At 51.7% G+C, this 19,806-nt stretch overlaps 1 protein-coding gene across 10 annotated transcripts; it reads left to right on the top strand.

Annotated features, from left to right (window-relative positions):
- Nucleotides 1–504: 504 nt before the first annotated feature.
- On the top strand, nucleotides 505–19,544 carry ZBTB21 (zinc finger and BTB domain containing 21). Of its 10 annotated transcripts, XM_019922249.3 has the most exons (4): nucleotides 657–1,588; nucleotides 2,047–2,136; nucleotides 3,572–3,769; nucleotides 12,224–19,544. In XM_019922249.3, exon 4 carries the CDS (start codon nucleotides 12,236–12,238, stop codon nucleotides 15,398–15,400), a length of 3,165 nt encoding a protein of 1,054 aa, XP_019777808.1. In that variant the 5' UTR covers nucleotides 657–1,588; nucleotides 2,047–2,136; nucleotides 3,572–3,769; nucleotides 12,224–12,235; the 3' UTR covers nucleotides 15,401–19,544. The 10 variants fall into 10 exon arrangements, with proteins under 10 accessions (XP_019777809.1, XP_019777807.1, XP_073660630.1 ...); XM_019922248.2 differs by lacking the exons at nucleotides 657–1,588; nucleotides 2,047–2,136 and adding an exon at nucleotides 517–634; XM_073804529.1 differs by lacking the exons at nucleotides 657–1,588; nucleotides 2,047–2,136; nucleotides 3,572–3,769 and adding exons at nucleotides 542–634; nucleotides 11,799–11,961.
- The last annotated feature ends 262 nt before the right edge of the window (nucleotides 19,545–19,806 follow it).

The raw sequence follows: 19,806 nt of genomic DNA, 5'->3' as shown, positions 1-19,806 counted from the left end.
GTCGGACGCCCCGTCGAGAGGCGTCCGCGCCGCCGAGATGCACCTGGACCCGCGCACCAAGGGGCTGCCGTCGGAAAACAGTCCTCCGAGGGCCGAGCGGAGGCGCCGCCGCAGCGCACCGGGCCGGGAAGGGGCACCACCCGGCGAGCCCACCGGCGCGTGTCCCCGCGGCGCCAAACCCACCGGGACCGCCAGGCAGAGCGCGGTCCGCGCCTCCGCGATACGCGTCCCTCCAGCCGCCGCCGCCGCCGCCTCCCATCAGGGCGGCCCACGGGGGAGGCGCGCCCCGCCTCGAGCGGGGGGAGGACGCCGGCGCGTGCGGCTCAGGAGGAGGAACACCGGGCGGAAGGCGCGCGCGGGAGGACGCGGCGGCGGTAGCGGCCAGCCGCCTGCCATCGGGACCGCCCCGCCCGGCCCCCCGCGCCGCGCACCTCCCTCGCCCCGCCCCCCGGCGCCTGGCGGCCAATCACAGGGCCGCGCACGTGACGAGCGCTGCCTGCGATGACCTCATCCCTGGTGTGGGATGACGTCAAATTCAAGATGGATGGAATCACGGCGGCAGCGGCGGCTGCGGCGCGCGCGAGCCGAGTGTGAGCGGGAAGGGGCCTGGCGTCTGCCTCGGGGCTGAAGACCGGTGAGTAACTGTCAGGCCCCTGGCCCTAGGAGAACTGCGGGGCCCGTGGGAGGCCACAGCCTCCCCGCAAAACGCGGCCTTTCCTGACGTAACTCTGAGGTGATTTCTCTCCTCCTTTTTCTCTCCGCCGGCGGGTTGCGGGCTCGGAGCGCTTCTGCGCGTGCGCCGGGCCCGGCTCTCACCGAGCATGCCCCGGGCTCCCACGTAGCCCGTTGTGCCTTCACACTGCGCATGCTCCTTGCCCGCACTTGGCCTCGCCCTCGCCACTGCGCACGCTCCGTCCCTCACTGGGCTTCCCTCGCTGGGCCCGGCGCCCTTGCGCCGGGCGGTTGGGGCACTTTCGGGCGGGGGCGCGTGCTCCATCCCGGGCAGTCGTGGAGGCCGGCTGGTGTCTGCCGGGGCGCGCGGGCGTACGCGGAAGCTGCGGGGCCGGGGGACCCCCGCACCTGCCGCGGCCCGCGCCCCCGCCCCACCGGCCCTCGAGCCCCGCCTAGCGGCCGCCGGCGCATCCAACCATTGACCCGAGTGGACTGCTTGCCCCGCCTCGCCTCGCCTCCTGGCCGGCCCCCCGCAGACCCCCGGGAGGACCGGTCTCCCCGACTCTCCAGCGCTGGCCCCGAGCGTCTCTGCTGGAATGCGGAGCGCCTCCCCCGCCTCTCGGGAAAGCCCCCGTCTGAAACCTGCGGCCGGAGGCGTAGGTTGCCGACCGGCCGCGCTGGAGACCCCCGCCCAGAGACCTCCGCGGGCCGGACTCCCCGAGATCTTTTCTCGCCCAGACCGCTTACCTGGCGCGCGTTCACTGGCCCCCGTACGGGAGAGCATGGCTGTGACCGCGGGAGCGCCCCTCGGTCCCGGCCCTCCACCCGGGTTGCTGCGCGCTCCGACCGCAGCGCCGCGCGGTTCTGGAGGACGCCGCTTCGGCAGCACCGTTCAGAGGGGTGACCGTAGAGACAGGTTCTCCAGCGGGGCGGCCTGGCAGTGGGAGGTGGGGGAAGCGGTGACCGGAGCCCGCGCAGTGCACAGCGCCCTGGGGGTCTTAGGGCGGGAGCCACCAGCCCCGCTCACGCCCGGCGTCTGAGGGCGCCAGGTATTGCGCAGCATCCAGGACTGTTGACAGCGGTGACCCTGCGTCATCCATGGGGAGCCTGCGTTGTGGTCTGATTCCTTGTTCGGAAGAAAGTGGGTTAATCCGTGTCAGAAAGGCTTCTCGTTGACAGTTACTTTTGAAAACTTTTACCCGCTGGTGCTTGGAGTAAATCCTTCATCCACCTTAATGACTAATAGTCATGACGTTTAAATATGAGTACCAGTAAATATCAATGGTAAAAAGAAAGTAGACGTGGGGGGCATTGGTTCACTTCAAAATAACGTTGCATCTAATTTATTCTTCCCTTTTACACTGTTCGGTGTAGAATGTGCTTCATTCTCTGGAAATAAAAGTTGCAAAGGATATGACCCCTGCCCTTGAGGAACCTGACCGTGTTCATGGCAGGGCGTGTTAGGTGTGTAACAGGAGAGGAGCCAGGGTATTGAGAGGGTCTCTGGGTGAGGGGAGACGACCAGAGGGACCAAAGCCAGCGGGGGTGAGGAGAGCAGACGCCAGAGCTGACCACGAGCAAGGCTTGACGGGCGGTGGGCACTGGCTAGAAAGGAAAGAGAAGAGGTTTCCAGTTTGGGAGACCTGCTGGCTGGCAGCACACCGAACTAAACGGGAAATACGTGGGGACCGGCAGATGTGGGAGGGTAGGGTCCTAGGTACCATCCTGGACAAGAGGGCTGTCCTGTGATGGACGAGTCCCGAGAAGCCTCAGCAGGGATACAGAGTTGGAAGTCATAGGCCGGTAGCAATTAAGGCCACAGGCACTCACGCACAAAGCGAAGACCACTGCCACGCGCCGCTCTCTGTGCCGGATGCTGGAGCAGCAGAGATGCGCCAGCCCAGGCCTCGAGCCTTGGTAATGGTTTCCCTCTTTAGGCACCTGCTGGGCCTGCACTAAGCATTAGGAACACACAGCTGACAACAGGGCTTCTTCCTTTTAAGGACTCTCATGAGAGGGTAGATATAAAGGCCGATCATTCAAAATAGATGTGTTATTGCAGAGGGGACGAAGTACTGTGGTAGCTTAGATGGCTGGAGCTACTGGCCAGGAGCACATCACTAGAGCTTTGTAGAGATGGTGACGTTTGAGCTGGATCTTTCTGTAGAGGTTAGCCAAGTAAAGGAAAGGTAAGAAAGACAGTCGGTGGGAATTGGGTGTGCAAGTTTGTAGGGTAGATGCTCACCCTCATGCTGTCCAGTAAGGGTGGAGAGACGAACTGTGATCAGAATATGAAGACTCTTGCATACCAGTCTGTAGAGTGTGCATTTTATCTAGGGAGGAATAGAGAAGTCAATATAGTATTCTAAAGGGCACCGGTGGGACCAGCTCTGCTTTAGGAAAACAAAAGGCACGGACTCCACTCCTGCATCTAATCAGTGTCAGAGTACAGAAAAATCAACAGATATTTATTGTTGTGTGAGACACCACGTTGGGCATTGTGAAGAGTGTCAAAAGACATTAAATAGATTCCTAGTCCTTAAATAGCTTTTACATTTCTGCTGGGGAGACAGACAACTTACAGTATTCGGCACTGAATAAACACTGCGTAAATGGCGTCCCTCTGTAATGCTGCAGTTGAAAGGCGTTTGCTCGTTACAAACTGCAGTGGTCAAGGAAGGTGTGTATATTAGTTAGCTAGGGCTGCCGTAACAGAGCACCACAGACTGGGGGCCCTGAACACCAGCAATGTATTTCCCACAATTCTGGAGCCTAGAAGGCCAAGATGAAGGCTCTGGCAGGCTTGATTTCTCCCGAGCCCTCAGCTTGTGGACGGTCATCTTCTCTGTCTTCACATGGTTTCTCTCTGTGTCTGTGTCCGTCTCTCCACCTCTTACAGGAACACCAGTCACGTTGGATTAGGGCCCACCCTTAAGGCCTCATTACAACCTACGGTCTCTTAGAAGACCCTGTCTCCACATACGCTTACATTCTGAGGTGCTGGGGGTTAGGACTTCAACCTAGGAATCGCAGGGGACAGTCCAGCCCACGACCGAAGGCTTAATGGAGGAAATGGCCTTGAGCTGAGCTTTGAAGGGTGAGTAACGTTCAGCTGAGTGGGGGCAGGGGCGGGGGCGGGGGGTCTGGGACATTGCAGATTGGGTGACAGGAGAAGCAAGACCTGCGGGTGGTGTCTCAGAGACAAAGTATCTGAAGCAGGAAGTTATCACGAGGCGATAACTAAAGGAAAGAAAATTTAAAAAGTAGTTTGAAACCTGATTTACAGAGCCTTGAAGTCCATGTTTTTAAAGTTTTTCATTTTAACCTAATGGAGAACCATCGTTTTTATCATTTTATTTCTTTTTAGTCAGGTCTTAGGTCTCAGCTAAACTGTCACATCGAGGCATTTCCCGACCATCCCCTCCAAACTCTGGTTCCCTACCCCCCGTCATAGCTTCCTATTTATTTCCATTGTAGCTCTCAGCACAGTCAAAGGTTATCTTTTTTTACTTGTTTCCCTGTTCATCGTCTGATTTACCCCACTGGAAAGTGGGGGCCCTGTCTGTTCTGTGCGACGCTGTATTTCACCTGTGTCTAACCGTACCTTGCCTGTAATAGGAGCTCGGTAAAGAAGCTGAGTTCATAATGGTAATACCTAATGTGTGCGTCCAGCGGACGATCAGAGTTTTGCTTTCGGAAGCTCAGTCAAGGTGGATTTGGAGGCCATGATAGGAAGGACGAGTACCACTTGGAAATCTATTAGTCAGCGTCCTTTAGTGACAAGAGCAGAAACTGCCAGGCCAGCTTGAATAGAAGAAGAAATTGAAAGGTAGAGAGAGGGCTGCTCTTGACATTGAAGGAAAGACAAAGAATTGGGCCGGGAAGGACGAAGACCAAGGTAACTTTAGCAGGAGCCCGTGTAGCGGGCACTGCAGGCTGCGTTCCCAGGCCAGGGCTGAGATAAATCAGCTCCGCTGGTCGCTGCCTTTGTTGTTCTCAGCCCATACTCCAAAGGAGAAAGTTTCTAATGGGCTGGGCATTGGTTGTGTGCCCAGTCCTGAGCGAGGGGAGCACAGCGCCTCAGACTCCTCGGGACGGGGGTGCTCCAGCGGGAGGGGCACAACAGGAGGCTGCTCTGTTAACCGGGGTGCGTTCCGCTGGGTGAGGCGGCGCGCACACCCTACGACCAAATCAGACCTCCTCGGGGGACACAAAACCTGTGGTGAGATGGGGTCCAAGGGGGTGACATCGCTGCTCTTGAAGGGTCAGATCAGCGAGGCTGGCTTTGAAAGCCCAGGCGCTTTCGAGGCTGTCTGGACATCTGCATTGTCTCCAAGTGAGCCACGATGAGATGGAAACTCAGAGCTGACTGCCTGCCACCATCTCATAGTAAAATCAAATGGACAGAGTCAGGCCAGACCCAGAGGTGAGGGTTTGGGAGTGGGCGGGGGTGTGTTTATATTCCGAAGCCAAATGCAGATGCTGCTTTTCTAACTACGGGTTTGCTTTGTGTTACATGCATTCCTGCTTTCTCCCGGCGTCATGGTTAGGGCTATATAAGCGATCTCCAGCATTCCAAAGGCTTGTGTGCCCGGAGTTCAGTTTCACGTTAATGTTTTGGATTAAAGAGAGATTTTCCTATAGAACTGGAGTAAGGGTTTTGTGGGCTGGTCTTGGAGCAAGTTTGATTTACAGTGTACCTTAGCTCTGATACCAGCCTGAGTGTTCGTCTCCAAAACTCGAAAGCTGCTGTGAGGTTATTTGGTCCCTTCTCATCTCCCCTTCTGCGCCCACTGTTCACCTCCTGATGTCCTTTTATCCGAGTGTCTAGCTCTGGTTTGCTTCTGTTTATATCCCTGGAATGTTCTATAGTCCAGAACTGCCTACTTTCCTCCATCTCCTTAAAAATCGTAACTTCCTACAGTTGGTATAAAGAGGGAATTATTTGCACTGAATTACGTTATATTAAGATATGAATTCCCTGCCCCTCTTAGCACTCGGTACCTGAGGACTTTGAGGCGGTGGTATGAAGTAGTTTTCTGGAATCCAGTTGTGAAGTGCGCCGTAGCCATTCTAGGGAATTGGAACTTCATTCAGGCCAGAGGCTTCTGGAGTTTTTAAGCCCTGGCACTATTAGATGCATGTTTCTGGAAAGTATCTACGGTAGAATGGTGAAGAGTGGAACCTGTAGTATTGATATCATTACAATTGTCCGGTAAGCAATGAGTCCCCCATCTTCCCGCAGGTCCCCACCGTTCACTCATCGACCCTCCCACCCCTCGGCCAAATTAACTGCTTCCTGTAAACAGTCTTCTCGGCACTTTTCGTATGCTTCGTTATGTTTAGTCTCACATGTCTGTCCTACCGTGGAAACGTTCAGGAAAGGAGGAAGAGAAGTAGAGTGCCCGCATGCAGACGGGAACCACCACATGCACCAGGAGCTCGCACACATACGGCGCCTTTTGTTCTTCGTGAGAATCCTGCGTGGTGGGCAGTGTTAGCCCCATTGAACAGGTTGAGGAAACGTGTGCTCAGGTTGAGTGACCTCTACAAGGTTACATACTTAATAGGCGGCAAAGCCAGGATTTGAGACAAGTAGACTCATTTGACAGTCTTTCCCGTGGAGCCACAGTGACGGCCATGAATTGTTAACTGTATAAAGATTCTCTCATTTGAAATATCAGAAAACAACATGAAATAGAAACAATTTAGGCAGAGTTCGGGGAGATACTTGTGTGCAGGGACCCAAGTGGTAAGCAAGCCCGGCCCGCTTCAGGAGCTGGTTTCCCCGGGGGTTTCCTCCCAGCCTCTTCTATGGTAGAGGGACCTTTTCGTCCATGTTTCACCCACTTTTCTTGTAAGAGCACCAAGGTTTCCACCGTGACTGAGTGGTGGCGGGAGCTTGGGCACTGGAGGCTCATGCAGACGAGCAGTGGGCAGGAGGGGCCAGGGATGCAGCGACAGCGCACATGTCCGCGTCAGAGCCTTCAGACCTGGGATGCTCTGTCCTCTGTGAGTCAGAGGTCCTGAGTGTCCACGAGAGGTTGGAGTTTGATGACCCGCAGACTTATGGAGGAGAAGGCACCTCCAGCACGAAAGCTGGCCTCCCGAGGCTGCAGAGCAGACAGGCACGCGGCTTCGAGCGTCGGTCTGCACATCCACCAGCTACAGAGGGTTTTCTGGATTATGTCATGACACGCAGCACTCATGATTCTCACCCCCGTTTTTGCCTGCGTTCTTAGTGTAGCATTTTATATTTTTAATGAAGTTGTGAAGCTCAATCAATATACCTACTGTGTCATTAAAACACAGAAGTCCAAAATGTTAATTGTTTGCAGCTAGACCAGGAAAGGGGCCATTGTTAAGCTTTGATGATTGAATTAAAAGGTAAAAGCAAGGGCCTCTGCGTGAAGGAGAGGAGTCTGCACTGTGTGCTCCTGTCACCCCAGACACCGAGAGCCTTTGTCCTGGGCTCCTGAAGAGGATGGGAGAGGTCACTGTCCTCCGATGACCCTTGGGGGGCCTTAATTTTGCTCCGGGGGCCTCATGCCTCCACCCCCTCCCCAGCCTCATGACCCGCCCTCCCCTACATGTGTCTTTTGCTCCAGCCAGGCACTTGGCCTTGGCTCTGTACTGAACACACTGCTCCTGTCCTTGAAGTGTCCTTCACCTTTCCTTCCTGATGCCCATATTTTCTGAGTCCTGCCTGTTCAGGACACTTCTTTTGTAGAACCCCTTCCCTGACCTTCCTCTCACCTGGACCCAGTGCCATCACCTGTGCTCCACCTGTACCTCTGCACCCAGGCTCCCTGACCTTCCTCTCACCTGGACCCAGTGCCATCACCTGTGCTCCACCTGTACCTCTGCGCCCTGCCGCCGGGTGCTTAGCACACTGGAGCGTGTGGTGGTTTGACCTCCCCGTTCCCACGCAAGGCCAGGAGCTGTAAGGCAGGACCATGCGTGTCAGGCTGCCACCCTCCCTGTCTGGCCAGTTCTAGCACATACTAGACCGGTGCCCAACCATGAGAAGTGTGTAACGTGATGACCAAGAGTCCAGGCTCTGGGGCCCGACTCCCAGCCCCACAATTAACTGACTGGGTGACCTTAGGCACACTACCTGACCTCTCGATGCCTCGGTTTCCTAATTTGTAAAACAGGGATGATGGCAGTACCTAGCTCAGATGTTTGTGTGGGAATTAAAAGGTACGGTATGCAGGTGAAGAGCATGGCCTCCAGAGCCAGGTCACCTGGTGTGAATTCTGCTGTGCTCCTGACTGTCTGTGCAAACCTGAGCCTCAGGCACATAGCCTTAACCCTGTGTGCCTCAGTTTTCTCAACTGTAAAATGGGGATAATGATGGTACTGCCTCCTAGGGTTGGTGCAAGTATTGAGTTAAAGCCTGAAAACTGTTCACAGGGCTGCGTGGCAGAGCAAGCGCTCAGATGTTAGCTGCTGTTCGTGCCCGATCAGTGTCTCGGGAATGGTATGGAAAAATCAGTACCTGGAGCTGTTCTGCACTGTTATCAGGAATTTGGACATGCTTAGCCACTTCTCAAGCAGGCGCTCTCGATGATGACTATAAATTAAGGCTAGAGGCGAATGAATGGTTTTAAATTCCAAATACTTTTCAGGGACGGAGACCATTCCTCTTACAACTCAACTCTCAGTGACTTATTTTTCCCTCATTTCCTGTTTCATTCAAAAAGTATGGAAGCCTGTGGTTTAGGGATTAGAAGCAGTTACTTAGAACAAAAATAGAGGTCACGATAATTTGAAGGAAGAAAAAGAAGGAAACTTTTCCCAACAATGAACAGTGAGAAAATGCGGGTTTCTTGGCCTGTAGGAATAGGGAGCGGATGATATGTGCATTAGCGTTGCTTCGTGTCCAGGGATGTAGAAAATCTTACTTGGTTTAGTCCTCACACAGTCGCTTGGTTTCTTAGTTGGGGTTCCCCCAAAAGCAGACCCTGAGACAAGGATTCAAGTGTAGATGTTTATTTGGGAAGTGATCCCAGGAAGCATAAGAAAGGTTGCAGGGAGGGCTTCCCTGGTGGCGCACTGGTTGAGAGTCCGCGTGCCGATGCAGGGGACGTGGCTTCGTGACCCGGTCCGGGAGGATCCAACATGCCGTGGAGCGGCTGGGCCTGTGAGCCATGGCCGCTGAGCCTGCACGTCCGGAGCCTGTGCTCCGCAACGGGAGAGGCCACAGCAGTGAGAGGCCCGTGTACCGCAAAAAAAAAAAAAAAAAAAAAAAAGGTTGCAGGGGAAGTGAAGCAGGAAAGGATGCCCGTGAAGGGTACATTAATTACCAGGTTCCTGCTCACATTTAGAATATCTAAACTGAATTCCTGAAAAAAGTCTGAACCAATTTTTCAAGCTTCATCTCAAGTAAGGACATCCTTCCAGTTCTGGCAGAAACCTTGGAGACACCCTTACCTCCTCACCTTCTTACCCTCTGCAGTCAGTCCGTTAGAAATCCTAATGACTGTCTTTACCTCCACCGCTGCCCCGCTGGTCCAGGCACTGTCCTGTCTCACCTGCATCAATGCGGTGGACTCCTAGCTGACTTCCCAGCTTACACCCTCTCCCATGGTCCATTCTTTGCAACAAAGCCAGAGGAATCTTCCTGAAACAAAATTCAGGTTGTTGTCATTCCTCTTCTCAGAATCTTCCAACAGCTGCCCTGGTAAAAAGTGCAGTCCCTCCGGTGGTCCCCCCAGCCCTGCACAGTGTCTCCCCAAGCTCCTTCAGTGTCATCATCCACGGCTGCTTCAGCTCTGCTCCGCTCCAGCCCTGCTGTTACCTCGTCTCTTCCCTATGCCTATATGCTCTTCCCTCAGTGATCCTTATGGCTCATCCTTGCGTCCTTCAAGCCTTCTGAAATGTCACTTCGTTGAGTGAGTGAATAGGTGAATGACGTGAAGTTCTGGTAAAATTTGTAGTATGTTATAGGTGCTGAATAAATGGTAGCGATTATGGTTTTCTTTCCTGATTCTCACAGTAACATTATTATCCCTGCTTTACAGTGGGGAAGACTGAGGCTCAGAGAGGTTGATTAGCTTAGAGCACTGACCTTCAAACTGTCTTAACTCTGACCCACAGGTAATCTAGAGATGATTTAAAGTATATGGGAGGATGTGCCTAGGTTATATGCAGATACTACACCATTTTATATAAGGGACTGGAGCATCTGTGGATTTTGGTATCCGCAGGCTTCCTGGAACCCATCCCCTGCAGATACTGAGGGACCACTGTACATCTCACCCCAGTGCCGGCTTACATGTGTGGAAATGTATGCGTATAACTTGTGAAAGTTTCACGAGATCGTAGTCAGCCTTACTACATTTGAGACATTTGGACTTTTCTACTCTGCCCTAGTCATTTTTTTCAGTTGTTCACTTCAGACCACTAAATTGATTTTAAGAAACCCTTTTGAAAAGTACTTGTCCAAGCCTTTGATTCTGCATCTGCTGTTTTTCCCTGTGGCAGCATCTGAACTAGCTGTCTCAAAAATTAATTGCACTAAAAATAGTGTTCACAACACGGCTGAGTTATGAGGGTGGCATTGTAAGCTTATTTTTTTCTCTGCTGACCTCTGTAAATGACGACAGGGGTTTCTTTGCACATAAATAGATGTGTGATTACAAAGACAGTATAGTAGGATTAAGGGAGAAATTTAAATGGCTAATCAAAAAAAAGGAAGGGACAATCTCCTTCTCAAGCACTCACCATGGAGGTGAAGCGATGCCAGGCAAGAATGAACCGCAGCTCGGTACAAGCCGACCAAGGCAGTTGTCTGTGGACGGGCTCCAGGCGTTGTCTCTGGAAGCAAAGTCACATCTCCAGGTCAGTCAAATGGAGTCAGTACCTCAACAGGAGCCAGATCAGTGGTGGGAAGACCGGGGATCACGCTTGGTCACTCCAGGTGGTGGCCTGGGAAACTCTTCCCTGCAGATTCTCCTGAAGAGCGCAGAGGCTAGTTGACCAGCAAAGCCTGGTCCTGTGAAGCCCGAGGAGAACCTGCAAACGTGCGGGTACCTTGTTTGGTGTATCTCTAGCTCACCCTCTAGGGAATGATAAAACTGTCCAAATAGTCTTAGTTACTCTGAATCCATTTTATATTAAAAAATAAATGTCATAACTATTTTAGAGAACAAGATGGCATTATAAAACCAAGCCAGAGACGAGACATTACCGTAGCAGCAGCCTGAGGGAAGTGTCAGATTTGGAGAGTCAGGTGTCCTCTCTGTGTGAAATGGCTTCATCTTCGTCAGAGGTTAATCTGGACCCTTTTATGCTGAATTAAATATCTATTAACCCTGCAGTTTCTGAAAATTAATTGCACATTTGTCAAGTCCTTACTAGGTATGACATACAGGCTCATGTAATTTTCGCAGCAACCCTAAAGGAGGGCACAGTTGTTAACCGTCTCACGTGAGGGACCTGCTAATCTGAGATGCTAGTGGACCACAAGGGAGGATCTCAACCCCAGCCTCTTGGCAGACACCCACCCCCGCCACCAGCCCCCCACTAGGCCTTTAGATCTCACCTTTAGATTTGAAGGGAGTTTCAGTGAAATCTCAAGTCAAACCCCTTAGTTTAGAATTAGTATAATTAAGACTAGATCCAGGCTAAAGCTTCTACTGTGCTATTGTTGAAAGTGTAATTTGGTAAGGAAATAGTGTTCGGATTGCAAGGTGTTTAGCATAAGAAAGAAAACAAACTTCTTTATTCTTTAATATTTCTAACCTTTGCTAAACACTTTGATGCAATCGTAATTAGCAAATGATTTTCCTCTTTCCAAATTCTTACCTATTTTTTAAATTTTTTTTTTTTTTTTTTGCGGTACGTGGGCCTCTCACTGCTGTGGCCTCTCCCGTTGCAGAGCACAGGCTCCGGACGCGCAGGCTCAGCGGCCATGGCTCACGGGCCCAGCCGCTCCATGGCATGTGGGATCTTCCCGGACCGGGGCACGAACCCGTGTCCCCTGCATTGGCAGGCGGACTCTCAACCACTGTGCCACCAGGGAAGGCCTCTTACCTATTTTTGAGACCTCTACTTTACAGCCTATTGTTAATTCACATTGTGTTTAATCATATTCAGTAATAAAACTGCTTTCCTTTCAGAATTACGGACTTTATGGGGTTCAGTACTTCATACTTACTCTCTGAGCCAATGAAGAATAGAATTAAGCCTCAAACGGATGTGGGCCGTAAATATGGATAATAAACCTTGTTTTCAAATATTGCTTCTCTATGTACCTGCCAAGTTCTAGCTGCCTTTTTGCTGGTATGGAAATGCCTGTTACAGACCTTAGTGCTTAAAATCCTTCGGTTTTAATGACTGATGACCTACCTAAGCCATGAGACTTGTTTCTGTATATTTTCCTTGTTACTTAAGTAAGATTATTCATCCAGAAACCTCGTGTTGGGCCACAGTCTGCTAGGCACTGGCACCTGTGAGAAGACAGCTGGCGTTCCCGGCCCTCGAGCAGCCCTCGTCTGGGGAGCTTCCGCCACCCTGCTCACGCGACTGCACGTTTGTCTTTCAGGTGAGCCCGAGCATGGAGGGGCTGCTGCACTACATCAACCCAGCCCACGCCATCTCTCTCCTGAGCGCCCTCAACGAGGAGCGCCTCAGAGGGCAGCTGTGCGACGTGCTCCTGATCGTGGGGGACCAAAAGTTCCGTGCGCATAAGAACGTCCTGGCCGCCAGCAGCGAGTACTTCCAGAGCTTGTTCACGAGTCAGGAGAACGGGTCACAGACTGTGTTCCAGCTGGACTTTTGTGAGCCAGATGCTTTCGACAACGTGCTGAACTACATCTATTCTTCGTCTTTATTTGTGGAGAAAGGCAGCCTTGCTGCTGTGCAGGAGCTAGGCTACAGCCTGGGCATCTCCTTTCTGACCAACATCGCTTCTAAGACGCCCCAGGCCCCCTTTCCAACGTGTCCCAACAGAAAGAAGCCCTTCACGGAAGACGATGAGAACAGTTCTCAGAAGAGAAGCGTCATCGTTTGTCAAAGTAGAAACGAGGCCCAGGGGAAAACCGTGGGTCAGAATCCAGCCGACCTCAGCCACCCTCCTCGGCCCTCCCCCGGCATCGCCGTCCAGGCCAACGCCAGTAAGGCCCCCGGTCCCAAGCCCACGGAGCCAGCGCACCACGTGGCAGCAGCTGAGAAGAGTCGGCCGAAAGATGGCCCCGCGGGCCTCGCGAGGCCCCCCGAGCTCGCCGGGCCATCGGAGGAGCCGAGCCGAGGCGGCCTGGCCAAGCGGGGCGCGGCGCCGCCTCCGAAGCCCCCGCAGGACCGGGGGGCCGCGGACGAGAGGCCGGGCGCCAGCACTCCGCTCCCCCGAGGCGTGGCCGTGGAGCTGGCACTGCGGAGCCCGCGGCCGCCCGTGCTGTCTCTGCGCGGCGCCCCGGAGACGCCCTTCCTGCTGAAGGAGGCGGGCCGGGGCGGCGGGCCGGGCGAGGACAGGAACCTGCTCTACTACTCCAGGCTGGGGCTGGTGATCCCGGCCGGGGGGCCGGTGCCCGGGGGCCAGGGCGTGGACAGGAGCGGCCCGCTCGTCAAGAGCCTCCTCCGCCGCTCGCTGTCAATGGACAGCCAGGTCCCCGTCTTCGCGCCCGCCGCCGACCTGCAGCCCCCGCAGGGCTCCTGCTCGGGCTCGGGCGACGCGGCGGGGAGCTCGCTCGGCGCCTTCTCTCAGGGGCCATCCTCCAGGGACGCGAGCGAGGCGGCGGCCCCCGACGCCCGGGCCCCGGCCCCGCAGCCGCACCGCCTCCGGTCCTTCAGCGCGTCTCAGCCGGCGGAGCGGCCGGGGGCAGCCCCCGGGCCCGAGGTGCGGGTCAAGGCCGAGCCGCGCAGTCCCCCGGAGCCCGGCGACATCATCCGTGTCACAGTGGGGGACGCTGCGGCCACCACGAGGGACCTGGTCCCGCAGGCGGACGACGACCGGCAAGACGCAAGCCGACTCCCGGCCAAGAGGCGGTTCCAGGCGGACAGGAGGCTGCCGGCCAAGCAGCCGAAGGCCGAGGGCCGGGGCTCGCCGGGCGCGGGAGACCCCCGTGCGGAGCGCTCGAGCCCGCCTCTTCTCGAGGCCGACTTCCCGGGTTCTGACTTGAGCAAGGACGAATTCGGCGAGCTGGAGGGTGCGAGACCAAACAAAAAATTTAAATGCAAACACTGCCTTAAGATCTTTAGATCCACGGCCGGCCTTCACCGGCACGTGAACATGTACCACAACCCCGAGAAGCCCTACGCCTGCGACATCTGTCACAAGCGCTTTCACACCAACTTCAAAGTGTGGACGCACTGCCAGACGCAGCACGGCATCGTGAAGAACCCGTCCCCGGCCGCCAGCTCGCACGCCGTTTTGGACGAGAAATTCCAGAGGAAGCTGATCGACATCGTGAGGGAGCGGGAGATTAAGAAGGCCCTGATCCTGAAGCTGCGGCGCGGCCGGCCCGGCTTCCAGGGCCCCGGCGGCTCCCCCGTGCAAGCCATCAAGAGGAGCCTGCGGTCCCGGGCCAAGGGCGCGTACGTGTGCACGGCCTGCGGGAAGGCCTACCGCTTCCTCTCCCAGCTCAAGCAGCACGTGAAGATGCACCCGGGAGAGAAGGCCCTCGGGGCCGGCAGGGCCACCAGGCCCAGGGAGCGCGCGGCGCCCGGGGGCCCGGCGGGCGGCGGCTCAGAGCTCTACCTGTGCCGCCTCTGTAACGCCAAGCTCTCTTCTCTTCTGGAGCAGGGGAGCCACGAGCGCCTGTGCCGCACGGCCACCGTGTGCCCCTACTGCAGCCTCAGGTTCTTCTCGCCCGAGCTCAAGCGCGAGCACGAGGGCAAGTGCGAGTACCGCAAGCTGACCTGCCTGGAGTGCATGCGCACCTTCAAGTCGGCCTTCAGTATCTGGCGGCACCAGGTGGAGGTGCACAACCAGAACAGCATGGCCCCGGCCGCAGGCGCCTCCCCGCCCCGGCCCGACCTCAACGGTGAGGCCAGCGGCCCGACCCGGCCACAGGCCCTGCCCGAACCCGGCCGGGCCGACGCCGCCACAGCTGCCGCCGCCGCCGCCGCCGCCGCCGAAGACGACCCCGCGGGCGGCCGCGGCCCCGAGCCCGTGAACTTCGACCCGGAAGACGCGCCCTGCCTCCCCGAAGACCTCAGCCTCTCCAGGCCGCTGAAGGTCCAGGTCAAAGAGGAGCCGGCGGAGGGGGCCGAGGAGGAGGCGCCCGAGCCCGGCGCGGCCCCCAAGGACCTGTGGCCATGCGAGAAGTGCGGCAAGACCTTCCCGGCGCCCAAGCAGCTGGAGCGGCACCAGGAGCTGCTGTGCTCCGTGAAGCCCTTCATCTGCCACGTCTGCAACAAGGCTTTCCGCACCAACTTCCGGCTCTGGAGTCACTTCCAGTCCCACATGGCTCAGGCCGCCGAGGACCCGGCGCACAGGGAGCCCGAGGTGGGCCCGGGCCCCACTGGCTCCCCATCGCCGCCCCCTCTGCCCCCGCCGCTGCCCAAGATCCAGCCCCTGGAGCCCGACAGCCCCACGGGCTTGCCCGAGAACCCGGCTCCCGGCGCCGACAAGCTCTTCGCGGCCCGGGAGTCAGACACGCTGTTCTACCACGCGCCACCCCTCTCGGCGATCACGTTTAAACGACAGTTCATGTGCAAGCTCTGCCACAGGACATTCAAGACGGCGTTCAGCCTCTGGAGCCACGAGCAAACCCACAGCTGAGAGGCCGCGCGCCCCGCTCCCGGGAGACCGGAGCCCTCGCCGGATTGCAGCCTGTGCCGCGAGCTGCGCCATAAGGAGCAAAACATCTTTCCCAAAGGAGTAACAAAGGTTGCGCACTGTCGTGCTTGAATATAAGTGTGAGGGAAACTGATGTTAATCAGCAGTGTCCTTACTCAACCTAGAAAAACTCCAAAACACCTTGTGCTTCTGGACCTACGGTCACAGGATGGCTTGACTTCGTTACTGTTGAAACTTGGTTTTGGTCGTGTGCATGGTTCCTCATTCCATGGTATCAGTATAATCTTTTACTTGAGGTGGTTTGGGTTTTTTTTGTTTTTACTGATTTGCAATTAGTGAAACACTGTTCAAGTATTTCTTCTTTTGATTCTCTTAAGACGCCTAAGTTCTGGTTAAATCTCAGCCGTGTTTGTAAGTCCAAAACGTATCGGATCGAAGTGGAGTAGTTTGCAGTATTAAGATCTTAGAATACTTCAGCAATAAAAAATGATAAACCTCAACTTTAATAAGTTATCCTGACACTTGATAAAAATAAATATTTGGTATTTTGTGGTCATTGAGAACTTTTTTTTGTATGAAAATTGTGAGATATAAATCAGCAATAGTAACACTTAGATTTTTATAAAATAACAAAAACTTGCTCTTGGGTCATTTCATATAATTAGTGATGGAAGACTTGGGAAATGAAAACATTAAGATTTCTGGAAGCCCTCCACGTCGGTTTCCAAAGCTTCGGTAGTGGCGGGCATGGTAATCAAACGTGCTCCGTCACGGCTCTGAATTCAGACCAGCATCGAGGGGCCGTGTGTGTTTGCTTTCCTCTGGTTTGCGCTGTCACAAATGGAAACTCAGTGTATTGGGGACAGAGAACAAAGATAGCATATGGCACAAATTTTGAATTTAACAACATTAGTGTAACAAGGTCAGGACATATATTTACATAGATCCCAAGCCCCCGGAGTGAGTACAGCTGCTCTAAATCCCAAATTACCGTTTACTCTCAGACACTTGAAGCAGAGGGAGAAGCCACACTGCAGTCTCCACATGCTTTTCAAGAACAATATATACAATAATCAGCTTTCCTGCCTCTCTGTCTTGTGATTTCTGGTAGAATTTTTTGGAGTTGATGGTGGTAAGATGTCCACAGTGAGACCATTATGCTTTAAGTCACTGCTTAATATTCCATAAATATATATTAAAGTACTATCAAGGGTCCAAAATTAGTGTTTGCTACTTATTTTGGCCCATAGGGCTTGGGCTTCTTTTCTTTTTTATTGTTTTGTGTAAATTGTAATTCAAAGCCTTTCGGTGGGTGTAATCCCAAGTTCAGTGGGGTGTTTCAAAAGGAAAAGTTTATTTCATTGGCAGGGGTGGGGAGGTGAGCTATATAAAAGTAGAAATATTGTTGAAACCCCAAAATTCTTTCAAGGTAATGATGGATTAAGCCTCCAGGTTTATTAATTTTTTTGCAAGCTGTTCTTTCAGATAAGAAAGTCAACTACTGTGACTACGGAGTAATCTGCTGAGTGCCTAAATTGGTGCTCTAGCAGCAGAGAAGTCTACTCACCAGTCTCGTAACCCGCATTCCATACAGACGGTAGGAAGGGGATTCTTATTTTTTATTGAAACACAAGCATTTTTATAAAATTTTAACTGACTTTGTACATTGTAGAAATTACATATGAAAGTTTGCCTTTTATTCTTTCATTTGGAAACTATCAAAAGTCCCCAACTATGGTTACTTCCTATTTTTGTTCTTCAATTTGATGGAGAAAGTAAAGTCAAATCAAGTTGCAGTTATTGATTATTGCCATCTTTGTGTTGTCTTGAAGAAATCTATGCATTTTAAAGACAAAACGAAAACGTGATTTTATGTGATGGATTACTGTTCTTTGAATTCACTGCCTGTATAATGTGGTATTTCTTACTCTGAACGTCCTGGTAGCTATCACTTCAAAACAAGCCGGTTTCCTTCAGAGTGATCGTTACTTATGGCTGTGGAAGGATGGGTTGGTAATTCCACGATACATGGGATCCTGGCGTTGTAAATTCAGGATCCCAGGACTTGAACCTTTATGCTACATTTTTGAAGATTTTTTAACAACGTTAATGAATAAAAAATATTTTTGATCTAAATATAGGCTCTGCATATCTGTTAGATTTTAAAAATTGCCAGTGTTTGGTCTTGTTCACATTTTTGTCTAGGCAAGGAGCATAAGATTTCAAAGAAAATTTTGAACCAAAAACATTTGTAATGCAGTTCTGGTTTTTCTATTACTTTTTATACTGTACCTTAAAAGCATCAGGCTGAAAGAGTTTATTTTGGTGGTCAAAAAATAGGCTTCCACTCATTTAACTATTTTAAATGTTAAGATGTAAAATAATGAAAGACACATAAATTGCTTTATTCAGTAAAGTTTTGTTTAAGAATGTTTATCTCAGCCAGTAGGCAAATACTTGGTATAAGACAAGTTGGCCTTTTCTTGCTGAAACACGTTAGCTAGTAAAGATATTCTTGAAGATGTTTTTTTCTGATTGTAATTAATTTTTGAGAATGTAAAAAGCTCTTTATTCCTTGTAAGTATTCAGGATGCCTGCTTTTTTATGCAATTGTGGAAAGAATGTCAGATGTTTTAATATATTCTTTGTTAATCGGAAAACTTGTTATTGAATCGTTTTCTTCATTTGGGGGAGGGAGGAACACCACAGAAAGTGTGTTTTTATCCAAGTAAGCAATGGAGGTAACAAATCGTGTGCATTTTTTACAGGTAAAATATCTAAAGAGTAATAGAATATTCACCTTTAAAACTAGTTGTGGTTAGTATGCGTTTATAATTTTGTCAAAATATACAGCTGACAGTTCGACAGTGATGTTGTCTGCATTCGTAGGGAGGTGGATGTGGCTCCTGGTTTTCTGTTTGGGAACAGATCATCATGGCCTTCTCTTTAAAAATATGCCCCAGCACTTAATCTCCGTCATAGTCTGATCCACACACAGCACCGATTGGTGCTAAGAGTAGAAACTGAGACAAGAATAAAATGTGCCCTTTGGTGGAGAAAAGAGGTGTAATCAGGCCAGCCGGACGGTCGGATGAGGGAGGGACAGGAATGGACTGATCCAAGTCGGCCTTTGTTCCCTCAAACTGTGTGTGTGTGTGTGTGTGTGTGTGTGTGTGTAGGGATGTGTGTGTGTGTGTAGGGATGTGTGTGTGTGTAGGGATGTGTGTGTGTACAGCCAAAATCTGGAACTTTAGGAAGTAAAGTTATTTTCATTTTCTTACTGCAAAAATAATGTCATTCATAACAGGTTTCTTTATAAATTGCACTAATTAATATTGGAATGTTACGAGTCAGTTTATCAATTTCTGATGTGTCTGATTTTTTTTGCAATAATTGTGAAAAGCATTATTGATTTAGATAATGCTAGCACATATTCTTTAATGAGTTCTTTAACACTGGCTTTTTTTTTAAGTTTTACAAGTAGGTTCTTCTCTTGTGGCTTTAGCACTTTAAGGAGCTTGACGTTCGCATAGTTTTTGGTGTGCCCGCTCAGCGCTTCCCGGCTGTGTGCACTAGGGTGCCCCATTGCCACGTGACTGGGGAGAAAACTCACTGTCCGTGTTTAGATTCTGGAAGAGAAAAAATGAGTCAATGTCAGGTTTTTAAAAAATTCCATTTAGAGACAGTCGTTTGGGAACCAAAGTATTTTACTGTAAATCTTTAAAACAGTTGAATTCAGTGCTCTTTAGTCATTTATTAGTGCTGTCCAGATTTTCCGCAAAGTTATACTTGGTTAATACTAATTCTCAAAAGGTGATAATTTCTTATCGACATTAATCCAAGGCAGTTTCAAAATTTTCATTGAATGAATGCTTATTGCTAAAAGAAAAACAGATGTGGCTGCTTTCTAACTGTGTGTATTTCGTTGTCATCACGCCTCAGCAGAGAAATCATTGTTCAATTTTATTTAGGAATAAGCGTTTTTGGACTGAAAACTCATAGTAAAATAGGACTTCTACCTAATGTTAAGCCATTGCTTATTTGTATTCAATTATCTGTTTCCTTTGCTTAAATCTTGACTAAGGTTGATTGGAGTCAATAAATTTGTACTGTATTTTGTTTTGAATCATGGTCTCATTGGGATGTTTTGGACTTTAATTATATAATGAATAGAGTTTAAATTTATGAAAATTTAATTTATGAGATAAAGCCCTCCTCTTTGGGTGGTACGAATAGCCCCTTGAATCGTGAGAGAGATTTAATTCCCCTACCGCTCCAGGTGGCTTGTAGAATGAAATTTGCACTGAAGCTTAAATTACTTGGACACCACAAATACATGATAATTAAAACCCCATCAGGGACTTCCCTGGTGGTCCAGTGGTTAAGAC

This window comes from Tursiops truncatus, chromosome 4 (genome assembly GCF_011762595.2).
Source record: "Tursiops truncatus isolate mTurTru1 chromosome 4, mTurTru1.mat.Y, whole genome shotgun sequence".
NCBI lineage: Eukaryota > Metazoa > Chordata > Mammalia > Artiodactyla > Delphinidae > Tursiops > Tursiops truncatus.
The sequence above is the reverse complement of the archived record's forward strand: the minus strand, read 5'-3'. Positions and strand labels throughout refer to the sequence as shown.

Excerpts from the sequence above, each read along its gene's own strand:
- ZBTB21 (XM_019922250.3), top strand. The coding sequence starts at position 12,236 with ATGGAGGGGCTGCTGCACTACATCAACCCAGCCCACGCCATCTCTCTC.